This window comes from Mizuhopecten yessoensis, unplaced genomic scaffold (assembly GCF_002113885.1).
Source record: "Mizuhopecten yessoensis strain PY_sf001 unplaced genomic scaffold, ASM211388v2 scaffold9061, whole genome shotgun sequence".
Taxonomy (NCBI): Eukaryota; Metazoa; Mollusca; class Bivalvia; order Pectinida; family Pectinidae; genus Mizuhopecten; species Mizuhopecten yessoensis.
Genome location: NW_018407859.1, coordinates 145,905 through 173,079, shown reverse-complemented (window position 1 = coordinate 173,079; position 27,175 = coordinate 145,905). Strand labels below are relative to the sequence as shown.

The 27,175-nt window shown below is 37.2% G+C and overlaps 2 protein-coding genes across 5 annotated transcripts in view; one reads left to right on the top strand and one right to left on the bottom strand.

Moving 5' to 3' along the window:
- Positions 1-14,598, bottom strand: part of LOC110457254 (semaphorin-2A-like) — a 121,645-nt gene extending 107,047 nt beyond the window's left edge. For all 4 annotated transcript variants that reach the window (XM_021508442.1, XM_021508444.1, XM_021508443.1 and 1 more), the window contains exons 1-3: positions 14,514-14,598; positions 8,981-9,137; positions 3,498-3,616 (exon numbers count right to left, since the gene is read on the bottom strand). The gene's annotated coding sequence lies outside the window, so the exon portion shown is untranslated. The remainder of the gene's footprint in view (positions 1-3,497; positions 3,617-8,980; positions 9,138-14,513) is intronic.
- Positions 14,599-14,825: 227 nt separating this feature from the next.
- LOC110457257 lies at positions 14,826-23,594 on the top strand. The gene is made up of 5 exons (XM_021508451.1): positions 14,826-14,875; positions 16,269-19,297; positions 19,836-20,070; positions 21,226-21,327; positions 21,776-23,594. The coding sequence occupies exons 2-5, from the start codon at positions 16,271-16,273 to the stop codon at positions 22,414-22,416; spliced, it is 4,005 nt and encodes a 1,334-aa protein (XP_021364126.1). The 5' UTR covers positions 14,826-14,875; positions 16,269-16,270; the 3' UTR covers positions 22,417-23,594.
- Positions 23,595-27,175: the final 3,581 nt, after the last annotated feature.

Genomic DNA, 27,175 nt, shown 5'->3' with positions numbered 1-27,175 from the left:
GAGTTAAGTAGGTCAAAAAAGCTCCCTCCTATCATAAATTGTATATAGTTAATTATTTAGTCTATAAATTCATCCAAGGTAGTAAATTTTAAATATTCACAAATGTACATCATTGCAAAGGTTAACAGTGTCTAGGTCATCTATTTCTACTAACACCAATGAAAAGGTCAACAGTAATGAAAAGGTCAACAATATCTAAGGTTATTTATTTCATGTGTTTCTGCAAACATCATTGAAAAGGTCAACAGTATCCAAGGTCAACTATTTATATGTTTCTGCAAACATCGCTGAAAAGGTAAACAGTATCCAAGGTCAACTATTCATATGTTTCTGCAAACATCACTGAAAAGGTCAACAGTATCCAAGGTCAACTATTTATATGTTTCTGCAAACCTCACTGAAAAGGTCAACAGCATCCCTGTGGTTCTGCATACATCATTGAAAAAGTAAATAGTATCCAAGGTCAACTATTTCATACGTTTAATTGTTTTACAGCATTTGAAATATCGAAAACTACATCAAGGTCATCAATTTCATATATTGAAACAATTTTGCAAAGGTCAATTTGTCTCAAGGTCATCTACATCATAGGTACATGTATATACCGTACTTCACAATCTAGAATTAATGTTTGGCAGACATGTTGAGAAGTGAGAAAGCAAACATATTTCTGTACTTTTTATGGTACACATACTTTGGCAGTGGAGTGGTGATATCGCTAACTCCACAGTAGCATTGTTACACATTGAAAATGTCGTACTTTTAAAGGGGCACTGCTATACAAGTAGTCTCCCTGTCTAAGATTATATGTACATCAGGAATGTCCAAAATAAATCTACCATAAAAAATGTTAGGAGTGCATAATGCTTAGTTAGGCAAATTAAACAGAACAGGGTAATTATTTACAAATGAGCAAGTACTCCTCAGACTGTGTGAGATGTACATTCTTGTCCATCCATCGGTGGCGACTTTTCTCTCACCAGTAAATCAGTACAAATATGGACGGTAGATTTATCTGTGTAACATCTAGCCATTCCTTACTGAAGCCAGCCCCAACCTTATTGTTGGTACGAACATCAAACTGTAAACTCTCACAATCTCTACACAAAGATGTACCATATAAAAATCATTCATAATTTTGGGGGTGGGTCCTAAACAAGGAGTATGCTTTGACTGTCATTACTCAAATACCTTGCTTATATTGTAACTATGTTATACTAGAGGTGACGCTAGGTACACAAAACCTGCCACTTTTCTACATGGTGCATCAAAATTGAGAGGAATGAGAACTTCAGGCTTAATGTATGCTGTCTCCACTGCATAGATATATAATCATGCAGTGTAATAAAACACAGGGACTGGGACATAACACACAATCTGTGTCAGCTAGCCACTGTCTATACCTGTACATGTATTACATAAGATGACAAAAAAAGATCAATGTATCTACTGGCATTTGTGGTTGTAAGCTATTATAACATTACTGTGGTAAATAAGAATAGTGATCACGAACAGTCACCGTAACGTTTCCATGAACATAATGAGAAACAAATAGGAAGCCTTCGGTACAAGTTTGTGTAATGAAGTCAGATTCGGTATTGAAATTTGATTGCATGTTAGATAGGAAGATAGAATGGACGTATGTGACACCTTTTGTCAGACAGGCTGTCTGCCAACATATCCTGTGAGGAAGAGATAAAATTTTAATTTCATTTCCACCAAACACACATTTAGTAATTTACTTATAATGTCAAAGTATTAGAGTAACGACCAGAAACCAATGCCAATGACACAGGATACGTTTGTTATAAGATTCATCACGTTCTCCATGTGACCTTGAAACCTCAGCATGTAGCCACCATCATGTCTAATCAATTACTTAATTATAGGAGTGACTTAAAAGTTTGATTTCATGACATTTTTCACCCACATACAATTATAAGTCAACATCTATTGTTATAGTTCATACGCATGTCATATATAACTGACCATCCTATTTGACCTTGAACTTGGACCCAAGGTAAATACATTATTCCGGTGGATACATTAATATAAGGGGATTGACAGCTAGCTGGATGGTGATGAGCCACCTTAATGCTGCTGGGGATATATGGTCAGATAACCATAAACATAAATTATTTACAGTCTAAGGCATTTAATCAGATTTAAGACATTCCAAAATCCTCTGACAAAATCCCACAAGGGAAAATTTCACATGAATGAAAATATCACTTTCTGATGGACAGGTTTTATCAGTGAAGATGATCCAATAATATTCACAGCTTCTGTAGATATAATTCTCGTTTATTTAAAGTCCTTGTCACCGAGGGTTATATATTAAAGTCAAGTGTACTGTTGTCAAATTCACACCTGTAGCTGGACATTGTTAACTGATCTACCTGAGATACTACTGTGACAGGAAGAACAGGTACAAGTTGATGACACTTCACCTGTTATTGTTGTCTCGCATAGCTGTCACATGTAAACATACCGTCAGGAGATGGGGGATAACTTAAAAAAACACATACCTAAAAATAACATATTGTGGACTGAAATGTGAAGCTGAGTGGTACTGACAAACCCCTTTATCAGTCACACCATCTGACACTCGCTATGTTACTTAGGTAATGTAAGAACAAGTTATGTAATTGTGTTATTGTTTCTGACTAAACATCTTCTAAGTCAAAAAAGGTCGTTTAAACATGAGCTCAAGTGAGTCAGCTTCACATGTTACCATAATTCCAATAAAAAGTACTAGTTCTCACAAAAGTAATTATATTTATTACAGTATTTTACCAGTGATAAACCAATGCTCAGCAATTAGCCTGTTTCCTTGTTTAAGCACATTTTACAGATGATGATCACATAAGGGGTCATTTACAGCAGGTTTTACAGGTAATACTATTGAAGCTCTCTTTAATTTGTAGAGAAATATGTGTTCAATTTATATCACTATTAACAGAAGTGACTAAATTAAGACCTAGCTACATTCATGATAATTACGTACGTTACAGCAATAAGCATACAATTAAGATATGTGCACCACACACTGATAAAAGGTTTATTTCTATCTAGAGGCAGCAAAAGCATGTGTAGTTTCTATCAAAGTCTGTTAGTAGAATGACATCCATGCATATAGAGTTTCTGAAGAACTGCTTCAAGTTTTCACCATATTCATACATTCGACACCCCTCCATACTGAATAAAGATTTTATAATTTGGGCATAAAAGTTAAATGTTTCCACTTATTTGCTTAAAAAGAAGCTGTGAACAAAGTCAGTGTTTCCATTTCCATTATCAAATGTTACAAGCAGTAAAAACAAATTGTTTAAACCAACCCTGAATTGTTTGAAACTTTCAATATTATACCCACTGTATATACAATATATCTCCTTTAATCTGTTAAGTCCTAGTTTCTCTCTGTACACCTGATCCGAGTGGACCATTTATATATATGCTATCTCACCTGTAACGGACATAGGTAATTGTCACCTTACCTGTTTACCTGTACAGGAAGTGCAATGATAATCACACCCAAAACTTCTTTCCTGTTAGAGTCCAATCTCAATGTAATTCCCAGATCAGTCTCAGCTGTAACTTTGTGGCTCTTTGACACCTGAATAACAGACCGAATGGCAGAGAGACATATATGTATATACTTTCATATAATCACACTTAATCTTGTAGGTTTGAACTCTCGAGTTGCCTACAATTAGGGTCGGGGTCTATTTAGTGTCACCTATATATCAAACTGTTTGGCCTTTGTGTCCCCCAGACCATTGAAAGCTGCTCCTAACCACACTCTGACAATACAGATTGAGGCAGATAGGGACACTAACCTATCATTATCGTTTTACTGATTGGAAAACTCAATGGTCTGAACCCACGTTTGAAAAATTTGGCAATAACAGAGTTGAGAATACCAGATCATATCCTTCATTGATTTTGGCAATATGTCTTTATATCACTACAGAGCAGACAGAGAAATCAATATCTGGTTATTTAGAGTATTAATACCAAAGATAGCTATATGAATATTTTAATAATACAGAAAAGTGTAATTTCATGTCACTCTGATTATACATATTCTTGCAGCAAAAATTAAAAAATTAAAGAAATGAAACAAATTTCATGCAAGTTCAAATAATTTTTGATCAATTATGAATACAAGGAAGTGATATTATCAAGGATTAAATCATGAGCAATGAAAAACATCAAATGAACATGCATCACTGGTGAGAATTGATTTCTCTCCAACTGGAAATGCATCACCAATAAAGCTTGACTTCTCTCCAACTGCAGATTTGCCACCCATGAGGGCCAAATTCTTACCAATGAGGGTCAACTTCTGTCCAACTGAAGATATGTTACCAATGAGGGTCAAATTCTCACCCATGAGGGTCAACTTTTCTCCAACTAATTTAAAGATACATCACCAATGAGGTTTGACCTCTCCCCAACAAAAGATACATCACCAATGAGGTTTGGCCTCTCCCCAACAAAATATACATCACCAATGAGGCTTGACCTCTCCCCAACAAAAGATACATCACCAATGAGGTCTGGCATCTCCCCAACAAAATATACATCACCTATGAGGTTTGGCCTCTCCCCAACAAAAGATACATCACCAATGAGGCTTGGCCTCCCCCCAACAAAAGATACATCACCAATGAGGTTTGGCCTCTCCCCAACAAAATATACATCACCTATGAGGTTTGGCCCCTCCCCAACAAAAGATACATCACCAATGAGGTTTGACCTTTCCCCAACAAAATATACATCACCAATGAGGTTTGACCTCTCCCCAACAAAATATAGATCACCAATGAGGCTTGACCTCTCCCCAACAAAAGATACATCACCAATGAGGCCTGACCTTTCCCCAACAAAAGATACATCACCAACAAAAGATACATCACCAATGAGGCTTGACCTCTCCCCAACAAAAGATACATCACCAATGAGGTATGACCTCCCCCATACAAAAGATACATCACCAACAAAAGATACATCACCAATGAGGCTTGACCTCTCCCCAACAAAAGATACATCACCAACAAAAGATACATCACCAATGAGGTTTGACCTCTCCCAAACAAAAGAAACATCACCAATGAGGCTTGGCCTCCCCCAACAAAAGATACATCACCAATGAGGCTTGACCTCTCCCCAACAAAAGATACATCACCAATGAGGTTTGACCTCTCCCCAACAAAAGATACATCACCAATGAGGCATGACCTCCCCCATACAAAAGATACATCACCAACAAAAGATACATCACCAATGAGGCTTGGCCTCTCCAAAACAAAAGATACATCACCAATGAGGTTTGGCCTCTCCCCAACAAAAGATACATCACCAATGAGGTTTGACCTCTCCCCAACAAAAGATACATCACCAATGAGACTTGGCCTCTCCCAAACAAAAGATACATCACCAATGAGGCTTGACTTCTCCCCAACAAAAGATACATCACCAATGAGGCTTGGCCTCTCCCCAACAAAAGATACATCACCAATGAGGCTTGACCTCTCCCGAACAAAAGATACATGACCAATGAGGCTTGGCCTCTCCCGAACAAAAGATACATCACCAATGAGGCTTGGCCTCATTGGTGATGTATCTTTTGTTCGGGAGAGGCCAGGCCTCATTGGTCATGTATCTTTTGTTCGGGAGAGGCCAAGCCTCATATTGGTGATGTATCTTTTGTTGGTGATGTATCTTTTGTTGGGAAGAGGCCAAACCTCATTGGTGATTTATCTTTTGTTGGGGAGAGGCCAAGTCTCATTGGTGATGTATCTTTTGTTCGGGAGAGGCCAAGCCTCATATTGGTGATGTATCTTTTGTTGGTGAGGTAACTTTTGTTGGGGGGAGGTCAAGCCTCATTTGTGATGTATCTTTTGTTGGGGAGAAGTCAAACCTCATTGGTGATGTATTTTTTGTTGGGGAGAGGCCAAACCCCATTGGTGATGTATCTTTTGTTGGTGATGTATCTTTTGTTGGGAAGAGGCCAAACCTCATTGGTGATTTATCTTTTGTTGGGGAGAGGCCAAGTCTCATTGGTGATGTATCTTTTGTAGGGGAGAGGTCAAGCCGCATTGGTGATGTATATTTTGTTGGGGGGGGGTCAAGACTCATTGGTGTTGTATCTTTTGTTGGGGAGAGGCCTAACCTCATTGGTGATGTATCTTTTTTTGGGGAGAGGCCAAACCTCATTGGGGATGTATATTTTGTTGGGGAGAGGTCAAACTTCATTGGTGATGTATCTTTAGTTGGGGAGAGGTCAAACCTAATTGGTGATGTATCTTTTGTTGGTGATGTATCTTTTGTTGGGAAGAGGCCAAACCTCATTGGTGATGTATTTTTTTTTGGGGAGAGGCCAAGCCTCATTGGTCATGTATCTTTTGTTCGGGAGGGGTCAAGCCTCATTGGTGATGTATATTTAGTTGGGGAGAGGTCAAACCTCATAGGGGATGTATCTTTTGTTGGGGAGAGGTAAAACCTCATTGGTGATGTATATTTGTTGGGGAGAGGCCAAACCTCATTGGGGATGTATCTTTTGTTGGGGGGAGGTCAAGCCTCATTGGTAATGTATATTTTGTTGGGGAGAGGTCGGACCTCATTGGTGATGTATCTTTTTTGGGGGAGAGGCCAAACCTCATTGGTGTTGTATCTTTTGTTGGGGGGAGGTAAAGCCTCATTGGTGATGTATCTTTGGTTGGGGAGAGGTCAAGCCTCATTGATGATGTATGATGTATATTTTGTTGGGGAAAGGTCAAACCTCAGTGGTGATGTATCTTTTGTTTGGGAGAGGTCAAACAAAAGAAACATCACCAATGAGGCTTGGCCTCATTGGTGATGTATCTTTTATTGGGGGGAGGTCAAGCCTCATTTGTGATGTATCTTTTGTTGGGGAGAAGTCAAACCTCATTGGTGATGTATAATATTTTGTTGGGGAGAGGCCAAACCTCATAGGTGATGTATATTTTGTTGGGGAGAGGCCAAACCTCATAGGTGATGTATATGATGTATCTTTTGTTGGGGAGAAGTCAAACCTCATTGGTGATGTATAATATTTTGTTGGGGAGAGGCCAAACCTCATAGGTGATGTATATGATGTATCTTTTGTTGGGGCGAGGCCAAACCTCATTGGCTACCATGTTGTGAGTTTAATTCAGATAAGTCGACATGAGCCAAATTGGAGCACATCCTCATGTGGGGATAGCTCCATCCTCATTGTTGATAAGAAAAATCGACCCTCAGTGGTGGTTTATATTTTGTTGCGGAGAGGCCAAACCTCATTGGTGTTGTATCTTTTGTTGGGGAGAGGCCAAACCTCATAGGTGATGTATCTTTTGTTGGGGAGAAGTCAAACCTCATTGGTGATGTATGTTTTGTTGGGGGGAGGTCAAGCCTCATTGGTAATGTATATTTTGTTGGGGAGAGGTCAAGCCGCATTGGTGATGTATCTTTTGTTGGGAAGAGGCCAAACCTCATTGGTGATTTATCTTTTGTTGGGGAGAGGTCAAACCTAATTGGTGATGTATCTTTTGTTGGTGAGGTAACTTTTGTTGGGGGGAGGTCAAGCCTCATTGGTAATGTATATTTTGTTGGGGAGAGGTCAAACCTAATTGGTGATGTATCTTTTGTTGGTGATGTATCTTTTGTGGGGGGAAGGTCAGGCCTCATTGTGGTGATGTATCTTTTGTTGGGGCGAGGTCAGACCTCATTGGTGATGTATCTTTTTTGGGGGAGAGGCCAAACCTCATTGGGGATGTATCTTTTGTTGGGGGGAGGTAAAGCCTCATTGGTGATGTATCTTTATTGGGGAGAGGTCAAGCCTCATTGGCGATGTATCTTTTGTTGGGGAGAGACCAAACCTCTTTGGTGATGTATCTTTTGTTCGGGAGAGGCCAAGCCTGATTGGTCATGTATCTTTTGTTCGGGAGAGGCCAGGCCTCATTGGTCATGTATCTTTTGTTCGGGAGAGGCCAAGCCTGATTGGTCATGTATCTTTTGTTCGGGAGAGGCCAAGCCTGATTGGTCATGTATCTTTTGTTCGGGAGAGGCCAGGCCTCATTGGTCATGTATCTTTTGTTGGGGAGAGGCCGAGCCTCATTGGTGATGTATCTTTATTGGGGAGAGGTCAAGCCTCATTGGTGATGTTTCTTTTGTTTGCCCTCTCCCAAACAAAAGAAACATCACCAATGAGGCTTGGCCTCTCCAAAACAAAAGATCAATCACCAATGAGGTTTGGCCTCTTCCCAACAAAAGATACATCACCAATTAGGTTTGACCTCTCCCCAACTAAATATACATCACCAATGAGGCTTGGCCTCTCCAAAACCAAAGATACATCACCAATGAGGCTTGCCCCCCCCCCAACAAAATATACATCACCAATGCGGCTTGACCTCTCCCCAACAAAAGAAACATCACCAATGAGGTTTGACCTCTCCCTAACAAAATATACATCACCTATGAGGCTTGGCCTCCCCCCAACAAAAGATACATCCCCAATGAGGCTTGGCCTCTCCCCAACAAAATATACATTACCAATGAGGCTTGACCTCCCCCCAACAAAATATACATCACCAATGAGGTCTGACCTCTCCCCAACAAAAGATACATCACCAATGAGGGTCGATTTTTCTCATCAACAATGAGGATGGAGCTATCCCCACATGAGGATGTGCCCCAATTTGGCTCATGTCGACTTATCTCAATTAAACTCACAACATGGTAGGTCACCTCCAACAACAAAGATATCGTCTAACTACATTTATGAAAGAAAACAAATTATATACTGTTTAACGGGAAATTTTCATCACAGTTTTTCTTTTGCCTTTTTTGCTCTCCCAAATGAGGGTGAATTAGTAAACAACATACAATTTATAGACTACATGTGAAATGAATGAGACAAACATGGATTATATCAGCAAAGGATGAATACTACAGTATACCTGTTACATACCTATCCTGGTGTATTTAGGCTTACGTCTGTTGATCCTGTTATATTTTTGTGATCAAGGTGCCGATGATATTGTAGTTCGTGCCATTATGATGAGTACTGGTAGAGTGTATTGACGTCAAGAGTCTGCACGGATGTTATCGTAAATCTCAAACAGAATCTGTAAAAGATAGATTTACATATCTCAAATAAGTGTCAACAACCTACTGAGCAAATGTATATGGGCTACGTCTGTAGCCTGCAGTTAGCCAAAACTGGCTACATTCTTTACATTTCAAATATCAACTGATCTATCAAAGTCGTCGATGTTGTCTGATAAACAAAATTAAGTACATCTTTCAGTAAACTTAATTATTTTCTGTATGAATTTAATTAGCAGCACTAACATCAGTTCAAAGCTAGTGAAGTTATAATGCTTTTGATCATATTCAAGGTGAAAATTACTATAGTGTCAGTTATTTATTACAAGTTCTACAACATCTATTTTTTAGTAGTTTAGGAATCCATTTACAAATTCATTCCACAACCCAGCAGAATACCCATCATTTCTATCCTTTCTATTCTACTTACATATCAAAACTCTACATGCGGAGAAAAAAAACCGGAAATGATATGAAAATACAATTGTTGCCAATGAAACATGCAGGTTTATGTTTATTTTAATTGAAAATGTCTGACAACTTTAAGAAGAACTTTCTTGTCGTAATTTCAAATTCAGTTTTCTGAATTATCAGAATTAAAGTAACCATAACATTATCAATTTGACTTCAAATGTTTAGGGTCCTCAGAATATTATTTATTATACATATAGTGCCTATTTTTCACAGAGGTTATATTTACACATGCAGCCTTCCTATAGAGTTAATTACTGAAATTTAATGATTATAATCCTGTCCCAAATTAAAACCCTATAAATTTGTTCAATAAATTCAACTAGGAAAGCTTGACCCTATTAAATTTAAGGGCTATATCAAGACAGCATCAATGCAAACATTTACATTAATTAACAAGTTAAATGTTCAGCTTTTGTAAATGTCATTATCCATTCAACAAGGAGACATATTGTGAAAACTGATGATATTTGGACATTTCTCCAATCATCGTGATATACAGAATACGGTCTCAGTAATTACTAATTAGGGCCGTCACAATACTTGTATATCCAAAAACAGTGTATCACAATACACCGAATTATTTTATCACATTGCATTACAAAAATTAAGCATCTCTTCAAAGGTTGAGGGTAATTTTTGGATTTGGCACACTTCTGATTTGAACAATTTAAAGCAGTGACTCTGATTTTATATAGAACTGTTACCTGAAAGCTATCAACGATAAAAAAAACTGTTGTCACTTCTTATTATTTATTATTCATGTAGCTTTCAGTAAGTAGTGTAAATAAACAGAAAATCAGTAAAATATATACCTGTAACAGAGGAAAGGTAGATAATATATGTTTTCTGCTACCTGTACAGGTCTATTTCCGTCTGTGTTTTATCTCTACATCAGTCTAGCTCAGACACACAATAGGCACCTCTAATTAGCCTCACATACACAACAAGGTGATGCCAGTGATATAGTCTTTAAGCATACAGCAAATAATTAACAATTTCCTTCACTGTTAATTATCAGTTACCGTAACATCCCTACAGAACAATCATATGACACTTACTCTTGGAAGGACATGAGAGACATTCCACTGTTTTTTAATGTTAAGGTTATATGCATCATTTTAAAACCCATATACCTGTTATTATGTAAGGATTATCTCCCTTTTTTCCCAATTTACTTTATCCAATTTTTTTGAACTACACAAACTTTTTTTCAAGTCTGCATTCAAATGATTATGTGTTGTTAACTAATTAACAATTTTCTTAGAGTAGAACTCATCCTTAATTCCAATCTGCTATAGGGTGGTATGCGTATGGCTTATAAGGCATGGGTTCAATGGTAATCTGCTATAGGGTGGTATGGCGTATAAGGCATGGGTTCAATGGTAATCTGCTATAGGGTGGTATGGCACATAAGGCATGGGTTCAATGGTAATCTGCTATAGGGTGGTATTGCGTATAAGGCATGGGTTCAATGGCAATCTGCTATAGGGTGGTATGGCGTATAAGGCATGGGTTCAATGGCAATCTGCATTAGGGTGGTATGGCGTATAAGGCATGGGTTCAATGGCAATCTGCTATAGGGTGGTATGGGTTTGGCTGCTGATATTGCTTTTGATCCAATTAAATATATAGAATATAATTAAGGACATGCATTAAAAAACACAGATTTTCAGTAAAACCTTGTCGTAATGTCCTTTAATTTCATTGACCACATCATTTTTGAAGATCCCTATACAGTTTATTTTAAAAATTCAATAATTCTTCATTCTGAATGCCAATTATGATTGTAACATCTAAATTTGCTAGAAATAAGATATTTTGAAGAGGCTTTACAGACTTAATGCAAATAAAGTGGAATTAAAATGGGATAACTATAAGTATACTGCAAACAACCCATCAGTTTAGTCATAACGACCATGAATAATGAGTGGATGCATTAGAATAGAACTTGCCTGTCTAGTTCAGGTGACCAAAGACTGACCTCTATATAATGGTCACTGGTAATGTGTGAGCATGGACATGATTGCACCCTTGACCACTCACAGCATTTTAGTACCTGATATCTAAAGACTGATAGGTGTGACTATGAAAATAGCCAGCATTTCATTACCATACCAGTAAAGCTAAATGTTGTCCAAATGGACTGAAATTATGGCCATAGAAATACAACTTGTATTTTTATTCGTTTATCAATTACCAGATCAAAATATTTAACAGGAATGACAAATATATGGTCATTTTTTCATGTAGACCATCTGAAAATAAAATCTGATAAAGCAATATTTTCTTTCAAGTGAAAATACCAATGAGATTAAACATATATATATACACATTTACATTAATAATGTAAATAATGCACTCTCAAGCATTAACATATTTCATTATGTACTTCATATCAAAATCACCATACATTCTAATAAATTATAAACCCTTTTAAGGAAGATACTTACGCCACATTTCTAATTGATGTTTTTGTAAATGTTTAAATTAATATGGTTAAGTACATGTATAATAATCTGGTGTGCTTTGACATAGCCAGACAGATGCTATATGCAACATCTCAAAAGAACGTGAATGTTACTTGTGCTGTAGGCATTTGTAATAACCTTTATTTCAATCTACATGTCCCTGACCTTTGTAACCTGAGCAGGTTCGGGGAAAGAATAGGCCTGTATGATCGTAAGAGGTGACTAATGCGTTCTGAATTTTGTGATCGGTGCGCATCAATTCCAATTGTTTTCAAGTTTTCAAGTTTGAACAAATGAGGCTGAGGACAATTTCTGTCCATTGTCATGGAAACTTAATCACTGAATTACATCATCGTCCTGTTGTATGGATGTAATCAGACAATTTTATTAGTCCACTTTGAGACTTAAAGGAGCTGAAATGTGGACTCATGGAAAATAATGTTCAGTATTATTCTTAAAGGTCCAAATCTGAATTACTACTGTACCATGCAATATTCCATATTCTAAGCAACTGGTCCCAGCCCTAAAATAATGAAAAACCTAACAGTGATTTTTCTACCCAAAGTTTAAAACAGCTTGTTGCTACATGAATTGGGAAAATAAACATTCTTTTTTATTGAAATTTAGAAGATACTCTTCGTTATTTCTTCATTTCGGAAAATATAACACCTTTATTTAAGGGGAAGCAGCTTGTATTCATGTGTCTGGCTCTAAAATTCACTGCCTAATAATAAAATATCTTGATCCTTACATTGTGTCGAACTTTTATTTATTTTGTATTTACCGAGCAGGAAAACAGCTGTTGTATTTATAATTCCAGGATCAATATCTCAGACTTCCATATAAGTTAAAACTCCATACTGACATTTTCTGCATATAAAAAAATACTTTCTTCATAATCTTTATCATGTAATCTATATGTGAGCAAACAAAATATCTATAGTCTTTCTTATGAGTATACATGTTACATAGCTAACATTTTGTATACACCTATGATAGAACCACAGTGAATCAACATTCAGAACATTATGTTGAAGTCTTCCTGTAGTATCTCAAACAATCTAAGATGATAATACATTGGTCCTAGGAATGATCAAGCTTCTAGATGTTGCAGTACTTTTTTTTCATCGGTCTCCAAAGGTTTAAACGCAGATCATTCTTCTCTTGTTGCATCAATCAGAGATCTGCAAACCATTTCCTGGTACAGTACAGTATATGACACTTACAAATTGTCAACACATTTAAGTACAAACCTGTAGACAGAAGGTATATATAACCATGGTAACATGTACTTACCTTGACAGTGAGTGCATTGCACCTGTAACCATATCTGTTAAGGTTGATTTCCATGGACATATATGTCTTTTGTGTGTAAACAAATGAAACCAATGGAAAAAATGCCCCACCCTATGTATCATGTTCCTGTAAATAGAAACAGGTGTTTCTAAAAGCATGTGTCACATGATATACCTGTGTTTACAAAAAATTAACAATTTCTATATAATGTACAAGTGTAAATATGCCTGAAAAGATTAAAAGAGGCTCGGAGGCCCTAGTAGCTCACTCTGTCTTTTATTAAAAAAATGAAATATTTTTAATTTTTAAAAAGGTACAATATTACAATTCATGGATTTTCTTTTCTTTTTTTTTCTGTGAATTTCCTTCATTATATTAATGTGTGTTTGGTTACTGTAGTTACCTACCCCAGTTTTTTAAGCCTACCCTAAACTTGTTTAATGTGATCAGTTTCAAAGAAGCACTTTTCACCATTTTTGCAGCGTGCTGTAAATATAGGTATAGGCACTATTTGGGTATGTGATGGTGTCATTTGATGATGATGCGAATGGCTTAAGTTGTAATATATTGTAAAGGAAGTGATTGGAAATAGATTGGTACGTAAAAGATTAAAATAGTGTTATTATAAACATAAATATGAAGCTTTGTTTTTGCATTTTTGCTCTAATATGTATTTGTCTATTTCTGTATTCAGTGCTCTGAAACTGCTGTCCGGTCACCTAAGGCTATATATTTAAACGACTGGTTATAAGCAACATATAATGCTTAATTTCAGTGTGATCTTTTCTTCTGTCAGTTTTCATTTCAAATCTCCAAAAGCCAAACGTCCTGTCAAGACCGTCATCAGCAACAAGGTATTAGCTCTAACGTTCATTGAGCATATTCAAACTCTTATTCTGATACATGACTATTGACTTTAATCAAATTTTAGTAGAAATAAAATTTACAGTACAGGTATTTTATCAAAAAATACTATTTTATTGCATTTTTTTTATCAAGTCCTCAAGGCATTGTGCCTAAAACGATTATGTGGGAAGGGGAATAACTCTTATTCTTGTCATTTGTTGCCACCGTCTGCTTGTCGTGTCTCATTTAATAACAAGACAAGCATTGTCACCTTAACTATTCATTCTCGAAGTGAGACATTCAGCTATTTACCATTTCATATATATATTCTGCTGTGTTAGGATTGACCCTATCGCTTCGAAAATCTGCACAAGGGTCTCTGTCGCTTTTGTCTTCCTTCCTTTCACTTCTACAATTAGTTAACCCGCACTTTCACTTCATCCGCATAAAATAGTCCGTTTTACGGTGAAGGCATTCATTTTAACAATCTCTGCTCTTTCTTTAATACCAATATAAACAAATAGCCGATAACATGTTTTCTTCTTAATTGATTTCTACATTTTCAGATAATATAATTTACGAAAAATGAAGTCTGATCCATCATGTTGATTTTCACATCCGGTATTCCTACGCATACAACACTACAGCGTTCGCTCTATCCGTACCATACTATGGTAAGTTTTCCTAGTCATTCTGCTTGCGAATCTACTAGGTAGAGACCCACATGCCATATGTTTATTTAAGACAGTTAATTGAATATGAAATATTGCACGGAATTCATCCATTTTCTTATTCGCTTCGGTTGAAGGATGAAATGTCAAATGACAGGTGCTTCTTATCCGCCATTTTCGTCCCTCGTCGATCTCTCTCTCCACCTGTTTTTTTTGTAAATTATCTGTGTTGGAACGTTTCCTTGCTTATAAAATGCTTCGAAATAAGTTAAAGTTGATTTTTACTATAACTCAAGATAATTGTCAATGACACAATCTTATAAAACGGATTCATTTATTCATTTCCGTTCTTTGTTCTGTCTATCCGCCATATTTTATTAAGGGGGCGTGGTTTGTTATGAAAACGGAATCATGCGTACGGAGATCTATGTGTTTGGTGATGACAAGCGTATTTTCATGTTTCCGTTGCAGACAGCAGTTTACTGTTATTTAAATGTATTAATTTTTAGACATTTATAGAATGACAAGAGTAAAAAAAAAGCTAAATAATCTATAAATATTTTTTTTTTTGGTAAGTGAATAAAATATTAAAGCAAAAGATTACTTACATTTCTGTAGAAATATTAAAAGATAATCAAAATGGGGGGAAATTAAATTTAAATTTTTAAAATTATATAACAGATCATTACTTTTTCTGAAGTGAATCACCGGTCTAACACATTTGATATCTGGAGCTTGTGCAAGGCTATAATTCTGATTTCTCATGTAATGCTACGTTTATTGATGCCATAATATATGGCAGCAGGGACGTATAATCTCTATATACTGTCCCTGATGGCAGATACTGTGGGAGTGGGAGCAGATTTGAAATAAAAGTCTGTGGCCGTTTCAGTGATGGGCTGATGATCGATTATTATCAGAAATCAATTGGTTAATGCCCTGTTCGATTATCAATTACAAACAAAATTGATTTATAGTTCTTTTCTGACCAAACCAGCGGTACCGGTTATATCATGTTTATCTAACTCAAGTTAGTTAATCTTCAAATTTTATGAAGACACAAGGTTTACCAAGTGTCTTTTACAATTTGAAGATTAACTAACCAGATTAAAGTTTTTTCTTAATGAGCCATCTTCCCATAATTACCAACCCCACAACACCCATTTGAATGTCAAAAGTTCAAATAAAAGTTTGCTGAAAAAAGTGTATATAAATTGTATTTGTTACAAAATTATTTCATACATCTATTTGATATACTGAGATTGATTGTACAACTTTTCATATTATTAATGCATTGAATCAGACTGAGTATTGCAAAATTCAAACATTTACTCCTGTACCAGTTATTGAAATATAAAAACTGAATTATTTTCTTTTTTTCCTTGTTTTGGAAAAGGCATGGATGGACTTGGAAGTGGCTACAGTTTTGGACATAGTGACCTGGAGTTCCCTTCCCCTGATGGCCAGCTGTCCGGACATGGAGGGGGAATTTCCAACTTTGCCTCCTCCCTACACCTAAGTTACCCACACATCCAACATGGAGGAGCAGCACTAAGAGACTCCGGCTACTCTACCCCAGGGCTCAATGGAAGGAGCTCCCACGGGGTCAACACATTCCATATGCCTAGATTTCCCATGAGTGTGGCTCCAGAAACAGCTATTCAAGCGGTTCCTGGTATTCCAGCTCCAGATTTCAGTCACATTATTCCACGCCATCATCTTGTGTCCCCCCATACTCCTTCCCCTTCATTGCCTCACATATCAAGCTTTGGTGAATCTGTGTATTTGTCATCTGACCGTACCACAGTACCGCAAACATCAGTTTCCCATAGTGATAATGACCACTCATCTTTTGGTTCAATCATGGCATCTGCCGTCTCAAATATTTCCACAATGAACATTCCACTGCAGCCCTATGAAACCCAGCTGACTGGCACACACACAGAATCTCAGGTGTCAGATTTGACCCTCCCCAGACTTCGGGAGAGCTCCACCTATAACTCTGTAATGACTAACACATCGCAATCTCAGGCTTTTCTTGACTTTCCATCAAGCACCTCAAGTGAGACCGAATCACGTAACTCTGAAGCTGTTCAGGCCGTATCTTCCCTGGCATCATTCCCACAGCCTCTACTACCCCAATCATTCCAGGGACAAGTGAACTCCACACAACCTCCATCCTCCTCCTCTTACCCAGTTGTGAGGAACATGTTACCAGAGCAACCAGTATTACTTCCGAGACCAACCAACACTCAGACCCTGCCAATGGAAAACCTGGATGGTGATCAGCAAGTTCCAAATGCAGTTATGTCCCCTGCATCAGGCTGTTCCTCACCAAATATTCGAAACCCTTCTACCCAAGACAACAGGCCCCTAAGTTTACTACATCAGACATCAACGGTCACCCATGACAGTCTCCAACTGCAAGTGGCACAGACAGACAATATGGCAACTCTTCAGAATGAGACCAGCTTTGCAAATTCAACATATCTAGGTGGTGAACTTTGTACTGATGATAAATTTGTTGTGGCTTCAGAACCAACCAAGTGTTCAAGTCCAGAATCATTTGATAACCAAACGCCAAAGAGTGCAGCTAATAATCATGACAATAGTGTGCATCCAGTTGCTAGCAGTAGTAGAACAGAGACAAGTACATGTTACCAGCCTGGACAGAGACGGAGCCCAAGGAGGAGTAGTTCAAGGCTGATGGATAGACGTAGCTGTACAAAAACACATACATCGTCAGACAGTAGGACCGATCATCTACAGGTTTCCCTTGATCAAGTTGATTTAACAGAAAACGATGACATGAAAGAGAGAGAACAAGATCAATCCCCAGCTAAAGGGATAAAGAGACTGGAATATGTTGGGCATGAAAAAGAATCCCAGGAAATTGTTTCAGACCATAGGTTATCTGTGAATTCTACAAGTACTGTAGGTAGAAATCTTGTGTCTTTCTTCAAACTTGGAAAGTTGTGGAGAAAGCCAAGGAGGTCTAGACTAAAAGTTCCCCCACCACTGGACCTATCTGTGTCATCAGAAGAAGCTGAGGATCTGGAGGAAGAGGAGGAGGAGGAGGAGTACCCGTATGAATCTCTAGCCCAGGATCAGGATGAGTCTTTGGTAAAAGAGGAGGAACAGTCTCCTGGGATAACAAAGGAAGATAGAGACCAACAACAGTTCATCAGGATGTCTCAGCCAGTCTTCAGTAGGAACAGTGAACAGGACACCCAGGACCTGACAGACTCGCACCTCGACAGGAGTCAGCAGTTTATGGACAATCATGTCTTAGAAGGTGAAGGAAAAGTAAGTCGAAGGAAAACAAGGAGATCATTTATCTATCATACTGAGGAATCTAAAGCTGGCAGTGCTGATAAGAGTAATAAAAAACCAAATCTCAGTGAGGACTATTTAAGTAAGTGTACTGAGGAAATTGTGGCTGCTGCTATGGGTGATCTCCCCTTAGAAAACCATGAAAAAAGAAGATTCAACACCAAATCAAATCCATTTGCAATCACCTCCCCTAGCTTTGGAACCTCGGCAGCTCGTGCTGTCATGACAACCTCGGTGGCTAACAATGCTACTGTGATCACCATTTCTATCATGGGGAAGGGTAATGCCAAGAAAGGCCAAACCAAGACCATCAACATCAATAAGGGAGTCATTATGTCCACCAGTTTTCAGGATCGGCCAGTCAGGAATAGGGAAGGGGTTGAAGAGGAAGACAAATCAGAGGTAGGGATGCAAACAACTTCAATCATGTCAAGGTTAAAACGAGAGAAGGAAGATCAGGGTGGACAGGATGATGACAGCGATGTGGTCGAGACCATGGAGGTGAATGTTCGCATTGACGATTCACAGCTTGTACAGCATGGAGAACATAAACGGTGGCAGTGCCACCTGTGTGAGAAATCATACACTACAAAGCATAACCTGGTGGCACACATCCTAGACCACAACAACATCAAACCACACCTCTGTATGGTGTGTGGAAAGTACTTCAAGCAGCTGAGCCACCTAAATACCCATATGCTCACCCACGACAACATCCGACCACACAAGTGTGATGTCTGTGGGAAGGGATTCACCCAGATCAGCCACCTGAAGCGACACACTGCAGTGCACTTGGACAGCAAGCCTTACAAATGTGACATGTGTAGCCGTGGTTTTGCATACCCGAGTGAGCTGAAGGCACACAAGGAGAAGCACATGCAAGGTCATGATAAATGCGACGAGTGTGGGATGGAGTTTGAGAGTCCTCGCGCCCTCAAACTTCACCAGCTCAAACATGACAACCGGGAGGACCTCATATGTAAATACTGTGACAAAGCATTCCGCTACCCGAGCCAACTCAAGGACCACTTGGTGTCACACGAGGGCATGCGTCCTTTTATCTGCGCAGAGTGTGGCATGGACTTCATGAAGGTAGGTATACTTGGTAGTGATAAATAGTTGCTATAGATTATTATAAACCCAGTCAATAATCCAGTCTGCTAGCTAGCTAGATAAGGAAAGGAGTGGCCATTTTATTTACAAAATTGTCTCGGTAGTCTAGTTGTAATCCAATCCCACAACCTTTGCTTGAAATGGAGGTGACTGGATAATTGAAAGTTAATTATGTACAAAAATGTATAGTGTATAAAGAGATAAGGGGTAGAATTAGAATACACCAACCTAACATGGACAAGTATAAAACAGTACAGACTTATTTATCACTAGATCTGGTAACCGTAATTTTTAATACAATATGAAAATGTACTTTTCCTTTTTGAGAAATTGTTGAAGTACACAATGCTTATTCATACTGATAGTATAAAATACTAAATATTTGGTTCCTTTCCTACAAACTTTATGCAAAATGACATGTTTATCAATGAAAAGTTTAAGCCATGAAGTTTTGTCTGCTGAATTGAGTAATAAATCGGCTGATGTCACTTTCATGATATTTACTTGGTTGATGTAGGAGCACCATTTGAAGGCCCATCAGTTCACACACACTGGCCAGCGTCCTTTTGACTGTCCTAAGTGTGGGCGTACCTTCAACCAGCGGGCCAACATGATGCGTCACATGCTCATCCACAACCCCACTAGGGCGTTTCGCTGTGACGTGTGTGGCAAGACGTTTACACAACCCCAAACACTGAAGGCGCACAGAGTGGTCCACGCTGACATCAAACCTCACAAGTGTAAAATATGTGGTAGGTATTTATATACTGTGTAAAGTTAATCCCACTCAAAGTACGAGTTAATGATAAAACACAGTTACAATGCAAACACCGTCAATGCACACTCCCACAAAGCAGAAATAATACAAGTACCAGGTATGTGAAGTACACAGTAAAATAATGATGTGATATGCAGAAGTCTGATTTGATGCAAAGTTGTGAGCTTTCGATAACTTTTAAACCCAAGTGTCCTGATATATAGGCATGGGTTCGGCTCCCGGGGTCATGCCAACTTGTTGAACCTCTAAATATGACTGTACAGATGATGTTTAATTTGGAGCATTCCTTGGAAAAAGTATGGATTGTGTTCAATTTAGTGTTAAACGCTTACACATGATATAAGATACCGAACAGAGAAAGCCTGTAGAAAGTCGCCTCCAACATTCATATCACTTACAGTCTCACCAGTTGACATAACTTCTACTTTTGCGTGATGACAAAAACGCATTCATAAAACATCAAAATGATATCATCTCAAAGAATTTACTTTTCTTACCTTCTTAACCTGACAGGGATTGAGAGGATATTCGGTGTGTTATATAGGAAATATGGTACTGTAACAGTACAATGTACAGCTATCAGGGGAGGTAACTCTGTAGCTACTGTTACAATGACACAGAATTCATTAAGACCGTTATATTGCTGATGTAATCTTGTCTGGATGCTTTCTTTGATCTATTGTATGCGTTTTATATAATTCCATTTTGATATGTTCTGTACAGAATGGTAGAAGCTCATACCTGCCATTACTTACATGAAGCATTTAAAAATGAATGTAATTTAAGTCATGCTGAAGTTTTATTAAACAATATTAATTCTTATTTTAATAATAAACAATGAAGCATCAATGAAGCACCACCAATGTTTACCATTTTGGTTTGTTTGCGTTTTACGTCCAATTAACAGCTATGGTCGGGAGTTCCCAGAGGAAAACCACTGACCTACATAGGTCTCGAACCGGCGACCCAGTGGTGGAGGGCTAGTGGTAGCAGAATGTCAGATGCCTGAACCACTAGGCCACTACGGCCCCCCAAATATTTACCATTGTAGTGTATATACAGGTAGTTGACATTAATAGACTTCTCTTTGAAACATTTGACAACCTGTTTAAATTTGTTATTTTACCAGGCAAGCAGTTTGGCCGTCTACACAATCTGCAGGGACATATACACATGCACAATAACAGTAAACCCTACGTCTGTTTCTGTGGCAGCTCTTTTACTCTTAAAGGTAACGTTGTCTCACCATTCTTGTCAATTGTCAACATTTCACTTATTCTGTATACAATGAAAACTGTACAAGGGTAAAACTTTAAAGTTCTGTAAAACCATAATATGATAAGTCCTGTTATATTTGCCACCTAGTACTACATCACCAACATTATTTTCAACATACCTTTTCCAATATTTCTTAATAATTTTCTTTATATGAGTTCCTATATGTATTGCCAAACCCTTTTATTATGTCAAAATTTTCCTGAACAAATGTGGCAGTATAAGTTTACAGTTTACTGTATGTACTCTGGATCTAAGATTTGGTTGTTAGTTTTGAAAGTTTGCATTAATGTCTTATTTAGCTACTAAAGCGATGAACAGTTGTTTAATTTAGTTAATTTCTATTCTTTACTAATAACAATCATCTTAGGTTTTACCTGTAAATAATTTATCTGTCATCGTAGGTAACCTGAACCGTCATAAGAAGGTGAAGCATGGCCTCAGTGAGAGTACGGAGAGTCTTGAGGAGGAGGCTGTGAGTTTCCTCAGCAGTCTGTCAGGTCGTACTCAGGTCGATGAGGTTGATACCTTCCTTGACTACACTGACTTTGAACAGGATGTAGAACAGATTGCATCAACCTCTGACCTACGAACTCCACGTAAGGGTCGTAAGTCTGTCATTCCTCGTAAGATCCTGCGACGCAGGTCATCAGCCAATAGGAAAGAGAATGAGGAGACTGACCAGGAAGATGATGTGGAGGAAGACGACTACGAGGAGGAAGATGAGGATGGTGAGGGTCAGGGACACTATGCTGGAGAAACCGTCTCAGGTATTTTTGGTGATATCAAAAAGGAACAGGACCAACAATGTTCTACTGCAAATCAAAAGAGCGAAAATCAGCAAATATCTCTCCGTAAACGTAAATTACAGAACAGCAGTGCTAAGATGGAGGAAAATCGTGCGGAGTTGTCTAGTGAGATGAGTGAAGGACAGGACAATGAGGATGTTAGTGACACAGAGTGGAGGCCTGCCTCTAAACAGGGCCGGACAGGAAAGGGGGCGAAACTAGACTCAATCATCGCACAGAAGTTCAAAAACGTGTGATAGTATAGGCTCTGTATGTATGTGATAATTGTTAATGTTAGACTATGATCATGTTTAGTGTGCTTTCTAAACACTTAACAGTTGAGATCTCCAAAGTTTCCATATATTACTCAACATGTCAGCAAATATTGAATTATTTGATCGATCCCATTCTATAAACAGGTAGTGTCATTATGTAACTTATAGATTATCAGTCATAATGGTGCATCTTCTCCTTGATATACAGCCATGCTGAAAAGCTTGACCCATGGGAGATTATTGTCATTCCCGTTGGGTCAGCAGGACCCTTTGGGCTTTCTAATGGAACTCATCATTGTTAAAGACAATGCTATCTCTCAAAGTGATATTGAAAGACCATTTAAAACCATTCATGTGGAAAAAGTCCAGAAAGTATAGCTTGGTGTTAAAATATCTTTAAGATTTGTAAGTTATTCTATAATCTGATAGAATTGTATCTGTATGTCCTATATTATAGGTGAGTTTGATCAAAAGATTTGTTAATATGTAAAAATGATCTCTTGTTATGTTATCTCCGTTTAGAGATTTGGTTTCTCACACAAATAACTGAACACTCTTCTATCGCAAAAATAGATCTGGTGCTTTTCCCTGTCATTATGACGCCACAAGTACATTTTTGATTAGCTGATGAAGTTTATAAATAGTGTAGGAGATTTGTAAGTATCTAATAGCTATAGCTCTATCAGACTTGTAAGTATCTTATTGCTATAGCTATATTAGACTTGTAAGTATCTAATAGCTATAGCTCTCTATCAGACTTGTCAGTATCTAATAGCTATAGCTCTATCAGACTTGTAAGTATCTTATTGCTATAGCTATATTAGACTTGTAAGTATCTAATAGCTATAGCTCTCTATCAGACTTGTAATATCTAATAGCTATAGCTATAGATCTATCAGACTTGTAAGTATCTAATAGCTATAGCTCCCTATCAGACTTGTAAGTATCTAATAGCTATAGCTCTAGATCTATCAGATTTGTAAGTATCTAATAGATATAGCTCTCTATCAGATTTGTAAGTATCTATTAGCTATAGCTCTCTATCAGACTTGTAAGTATCTAATATCTATAGCTCTATATCAGATTTGTGAGTATCTAATAGCTATAGCTCTAGGTCTATCAGATTTGTAAGTATCTAATAGCGCTAGCTCTATCAGACTTGTAAGTATCTAATAGCTATAGCTATAGATATATCAGATTTGTAAGTCCCCCATAGCTATAGCTATATCAGATTTGTAAGTATCTAATAGCTATAGCTATGTCAGATTTGTAAGTATCTAATAGCTTTAGCTATATCAGATTTGTAAGTATCTAATAGCTATAGCTATATCAGATTTGTAAGTATCTAATAGCTATAGCTCTAGGTCTATCAGATTTGTAAGTGTCTAATAGCTATAGCTCTAGGTCTATCAGATTTGTAAGTGTCTAATAGCTATAGCTCTAGGTCTATCAGATTTGTAAGTGTCTAATAGCTATAGCTCTAGGTCTATCAGATTTGTAAGTGTCTAATAGCTATAGCTCTATATTAGACTTGTCAGTATCTAATAGTTCTAGATCTGTCAGACTTGTAAGTATCTAATAGCTTTAGATATATCAGATTTGTAAGTATCTAATAGCTATAGCTCTATATTAGACTTGTCAGTATCTAATAGTTCTAGATCTATCAGACTTGTAAGTATCTAATAGCTATAGCTCCCTATCAGACTTGTAAATATCGAATAGCTATAGCTATAGCTATATCAGATTTGTAAGTATCTAATAGCTATAGCTTTATATCAGATTTTTAAGTATCTAATAGCTATAGCTCTATATTAGACTTGTCAGTATCTAATAGCTATAGCTCTATCAGACTTGTAAGTATCGAATAGCTATAGCTATATCAGACTTGTAAGTATCTAATAGCTAAAGCTCTATCAGACTTGTAAATATCTAATAGCTATAGCTCTATCAGATTTGTAAGTATCTAATAGCTATAGCTCTATCAGACTTGTAAGTATCGAATAGCTATAGCTATATCAGACTTGTAAGTATCTAATAGCTAAAGCTCTATCAGACTTGTAAATATCTAATAGCTATAGCTCTATCAGATTTGTAAGTATCTAATAGCTATAGCTCTATCAGATTTGTAAGTATCTAATAGCTATAGTTCTATCAGACTTGTAAGTATCTAATAGCTATAGCTATATCAGACTTGTAAGTATCTAATAGCTATAGCTCTAGCTCTATCAGATTTGTAAGTATCTAATAGCTATATCTCTATCAGACTTGTAAGTATCTAATAGCTATAGCTCTATCAGACTTGTAAGTATCTAATAGCTATAGCTCTATCAGATTTGTAAGTATCTAATAGCTATAGCTATATCAGACTTGTAAGTATCGAATAGCTATAGCTCTACATCTATCAGACTTGTAAGTATCTAATAGCTATAGCTATAGATCTATCAGATTTGTAAGTATCTAATAGCTATAGCTCTATCAGATTTGTAAGTATCTAATAGCTATAGATCTATCAGATTTGTAAGTATCTAATAGCTATAGTTCTATCAGACTTGTAAGTATCTAATAGCTATAGCTATATCAGACTTGTAAGTATCTAATAGCTATAGCTCTAGATCTATCAGATTTGTAAGTATCTAATAGCTATAGCTATATCAGACTTGTAAGTATCGAATAGCTATAGCTCTACATCTATCAGACTTGTAAGTATCTAATAGCTATAGCTATAGATCTATCAGATTTGTAAGTATCTAATAGCTATAGCTCTATAAGACTTGTAAGTATCTAATAGCTATAGCTCTATCAGACTTGTAAGTATCTAATAGCTATACCTATAGATCTATCAGATTTGTAAGTATCTAATAGCTATAGCTCTATAAGACTTGTAAGTATCTAATAGCTATAGCTATATCAGACTTGTAAGTATCGAATAGCTCTAGATCTATCAGATTTGTAAGTATCTAATAGCTATAGCTATATCAGACTTGTAAGTATCGAAATCAGATTTATAAGTATCTAATAGCTATAGCTCTCTATCAGACTTGTAAGTATCTAATAGCTATAGCTCTCTATCAGATTTGTATTGCACTCTGGTGAATTACTACTGCTTTCTACTGACTCAGCTAGGGAGAAGTTCTCTTTAGATCATTTGGTAGAGCTTCAGACTATAGTAAATCAACGGTCTAGAGTTTCATCCCTTTGATCCCTAGCGGAGGCTTTGAAAAATGAATTGCCCCTTTTTTAATTCTGGAAAAATACTAGCAGCTTCCTACTGACTCAGCCAGGGAGAAATTCCCTTTAGCTCATTTGGTAGAGCTTCAGACTACCAGTAGTAAAACAAGAGGTTCTGGGTTTGAGCCCTAGTGGAGACATTGAAAAAATACTGCCCTCAGTGTTACGTGTATAGACCTAGTAACTAGCTGTCTGATGAAGTCTGTGATAGAACACACTCGTGCTTTATGCAGAGTGTTATATACTTTAGATTATTAATACATGTAGTGTTATATATATATATCACTTAATGGCTTCCAAATCTCCAAAAGTTTGAGTCTAAACGGAGTGCAAACTCAACTGAATGAGGTAATCATGAGTAACCAAATAGAACTCTAATTTATTGGTGATGTGGAGGCCACAGTTGGAATCTCCTACAACTAAGTTTTACCAGATACATGTACAAGGTTTATAATTTAACAAATTTGTTCAGGATGAAATTTTAGCATTTTTATTTCAAATTTTTGTCATTAGTGGTATTGTCATGAACAGGAAGGCAGTGGAATTCAGGTGAGCATTTATCTGCCTGTAAATGTTGAAGTGTACATGTATACTGTTTTATGTTGATGATATAGTATTTTAAAATGTCCCTGTGACAATCTAGTCCCATTCCAAGTGATGACTGTTTTTGTATAGTTGTTCCAGGTCTGTACCGTACAATTCTGTATTTACGTTATTGTGTAGATGTTTACACTAACTTGTTATGAATATATATTGTTTTTTTCACACTGTGTGTGTTATTCCAGGGCACAATATCCTGTAGTTTAATCCTGATCACTCACGAGGTTTCTATACTACAATCATACCAATTGTACTTGTATATTGAATTTGTCATAAAATCTACAGACTAGACATTTGTAGTGTTACTTTTTTTTTTTATCTCAGTTGTTTATCTTATCTGAAGATAAAACATGACTTTTGTTTATGATAAAGTTCTCACCTAAAGGTCCTAACTGTGTCATACAACCAAAGAATGAAAATGGAATGGTTTGTTATGGAATTATGGAAAAAGAATGTCCTATTCCCAGAGTAAGGAAACAGAATGTCCTATTCCCAGAGTAAGGAAACAGAATGTCCTATTCCCAGAGTAGGGAAACAGAATGTCCTATTCCCAGAGTAAGGAAACAGAATGTCCTATTCCCAGAGTAAGGAAACAGAATGTCCTATTCCCAGAGTAGGGAAACAGAATGTCCTATTCCCAGAGTAGGGAAACAGAATGTCCTATTCCCAGAGTAAGGAAACAGAATGTCCTATTCCCAGAGTAAGGAAACAGAATGTCCTATTCCCAGAGTAAGGAAACAGAATGTCCTATTCCCAGAGTAGGGAAACAGAATGTCCTATTCCCAGAGTAGGGAAACAGAATGTCCTATTCCCAGAGTAGGGAAACAGAATGTCCTATTCCCAGAGTAAGGAAACAGAATGTCCTATTCCCAGAGTAAGGAAACAGAATGTCCTATTCCCAGAGTAAGGAAAC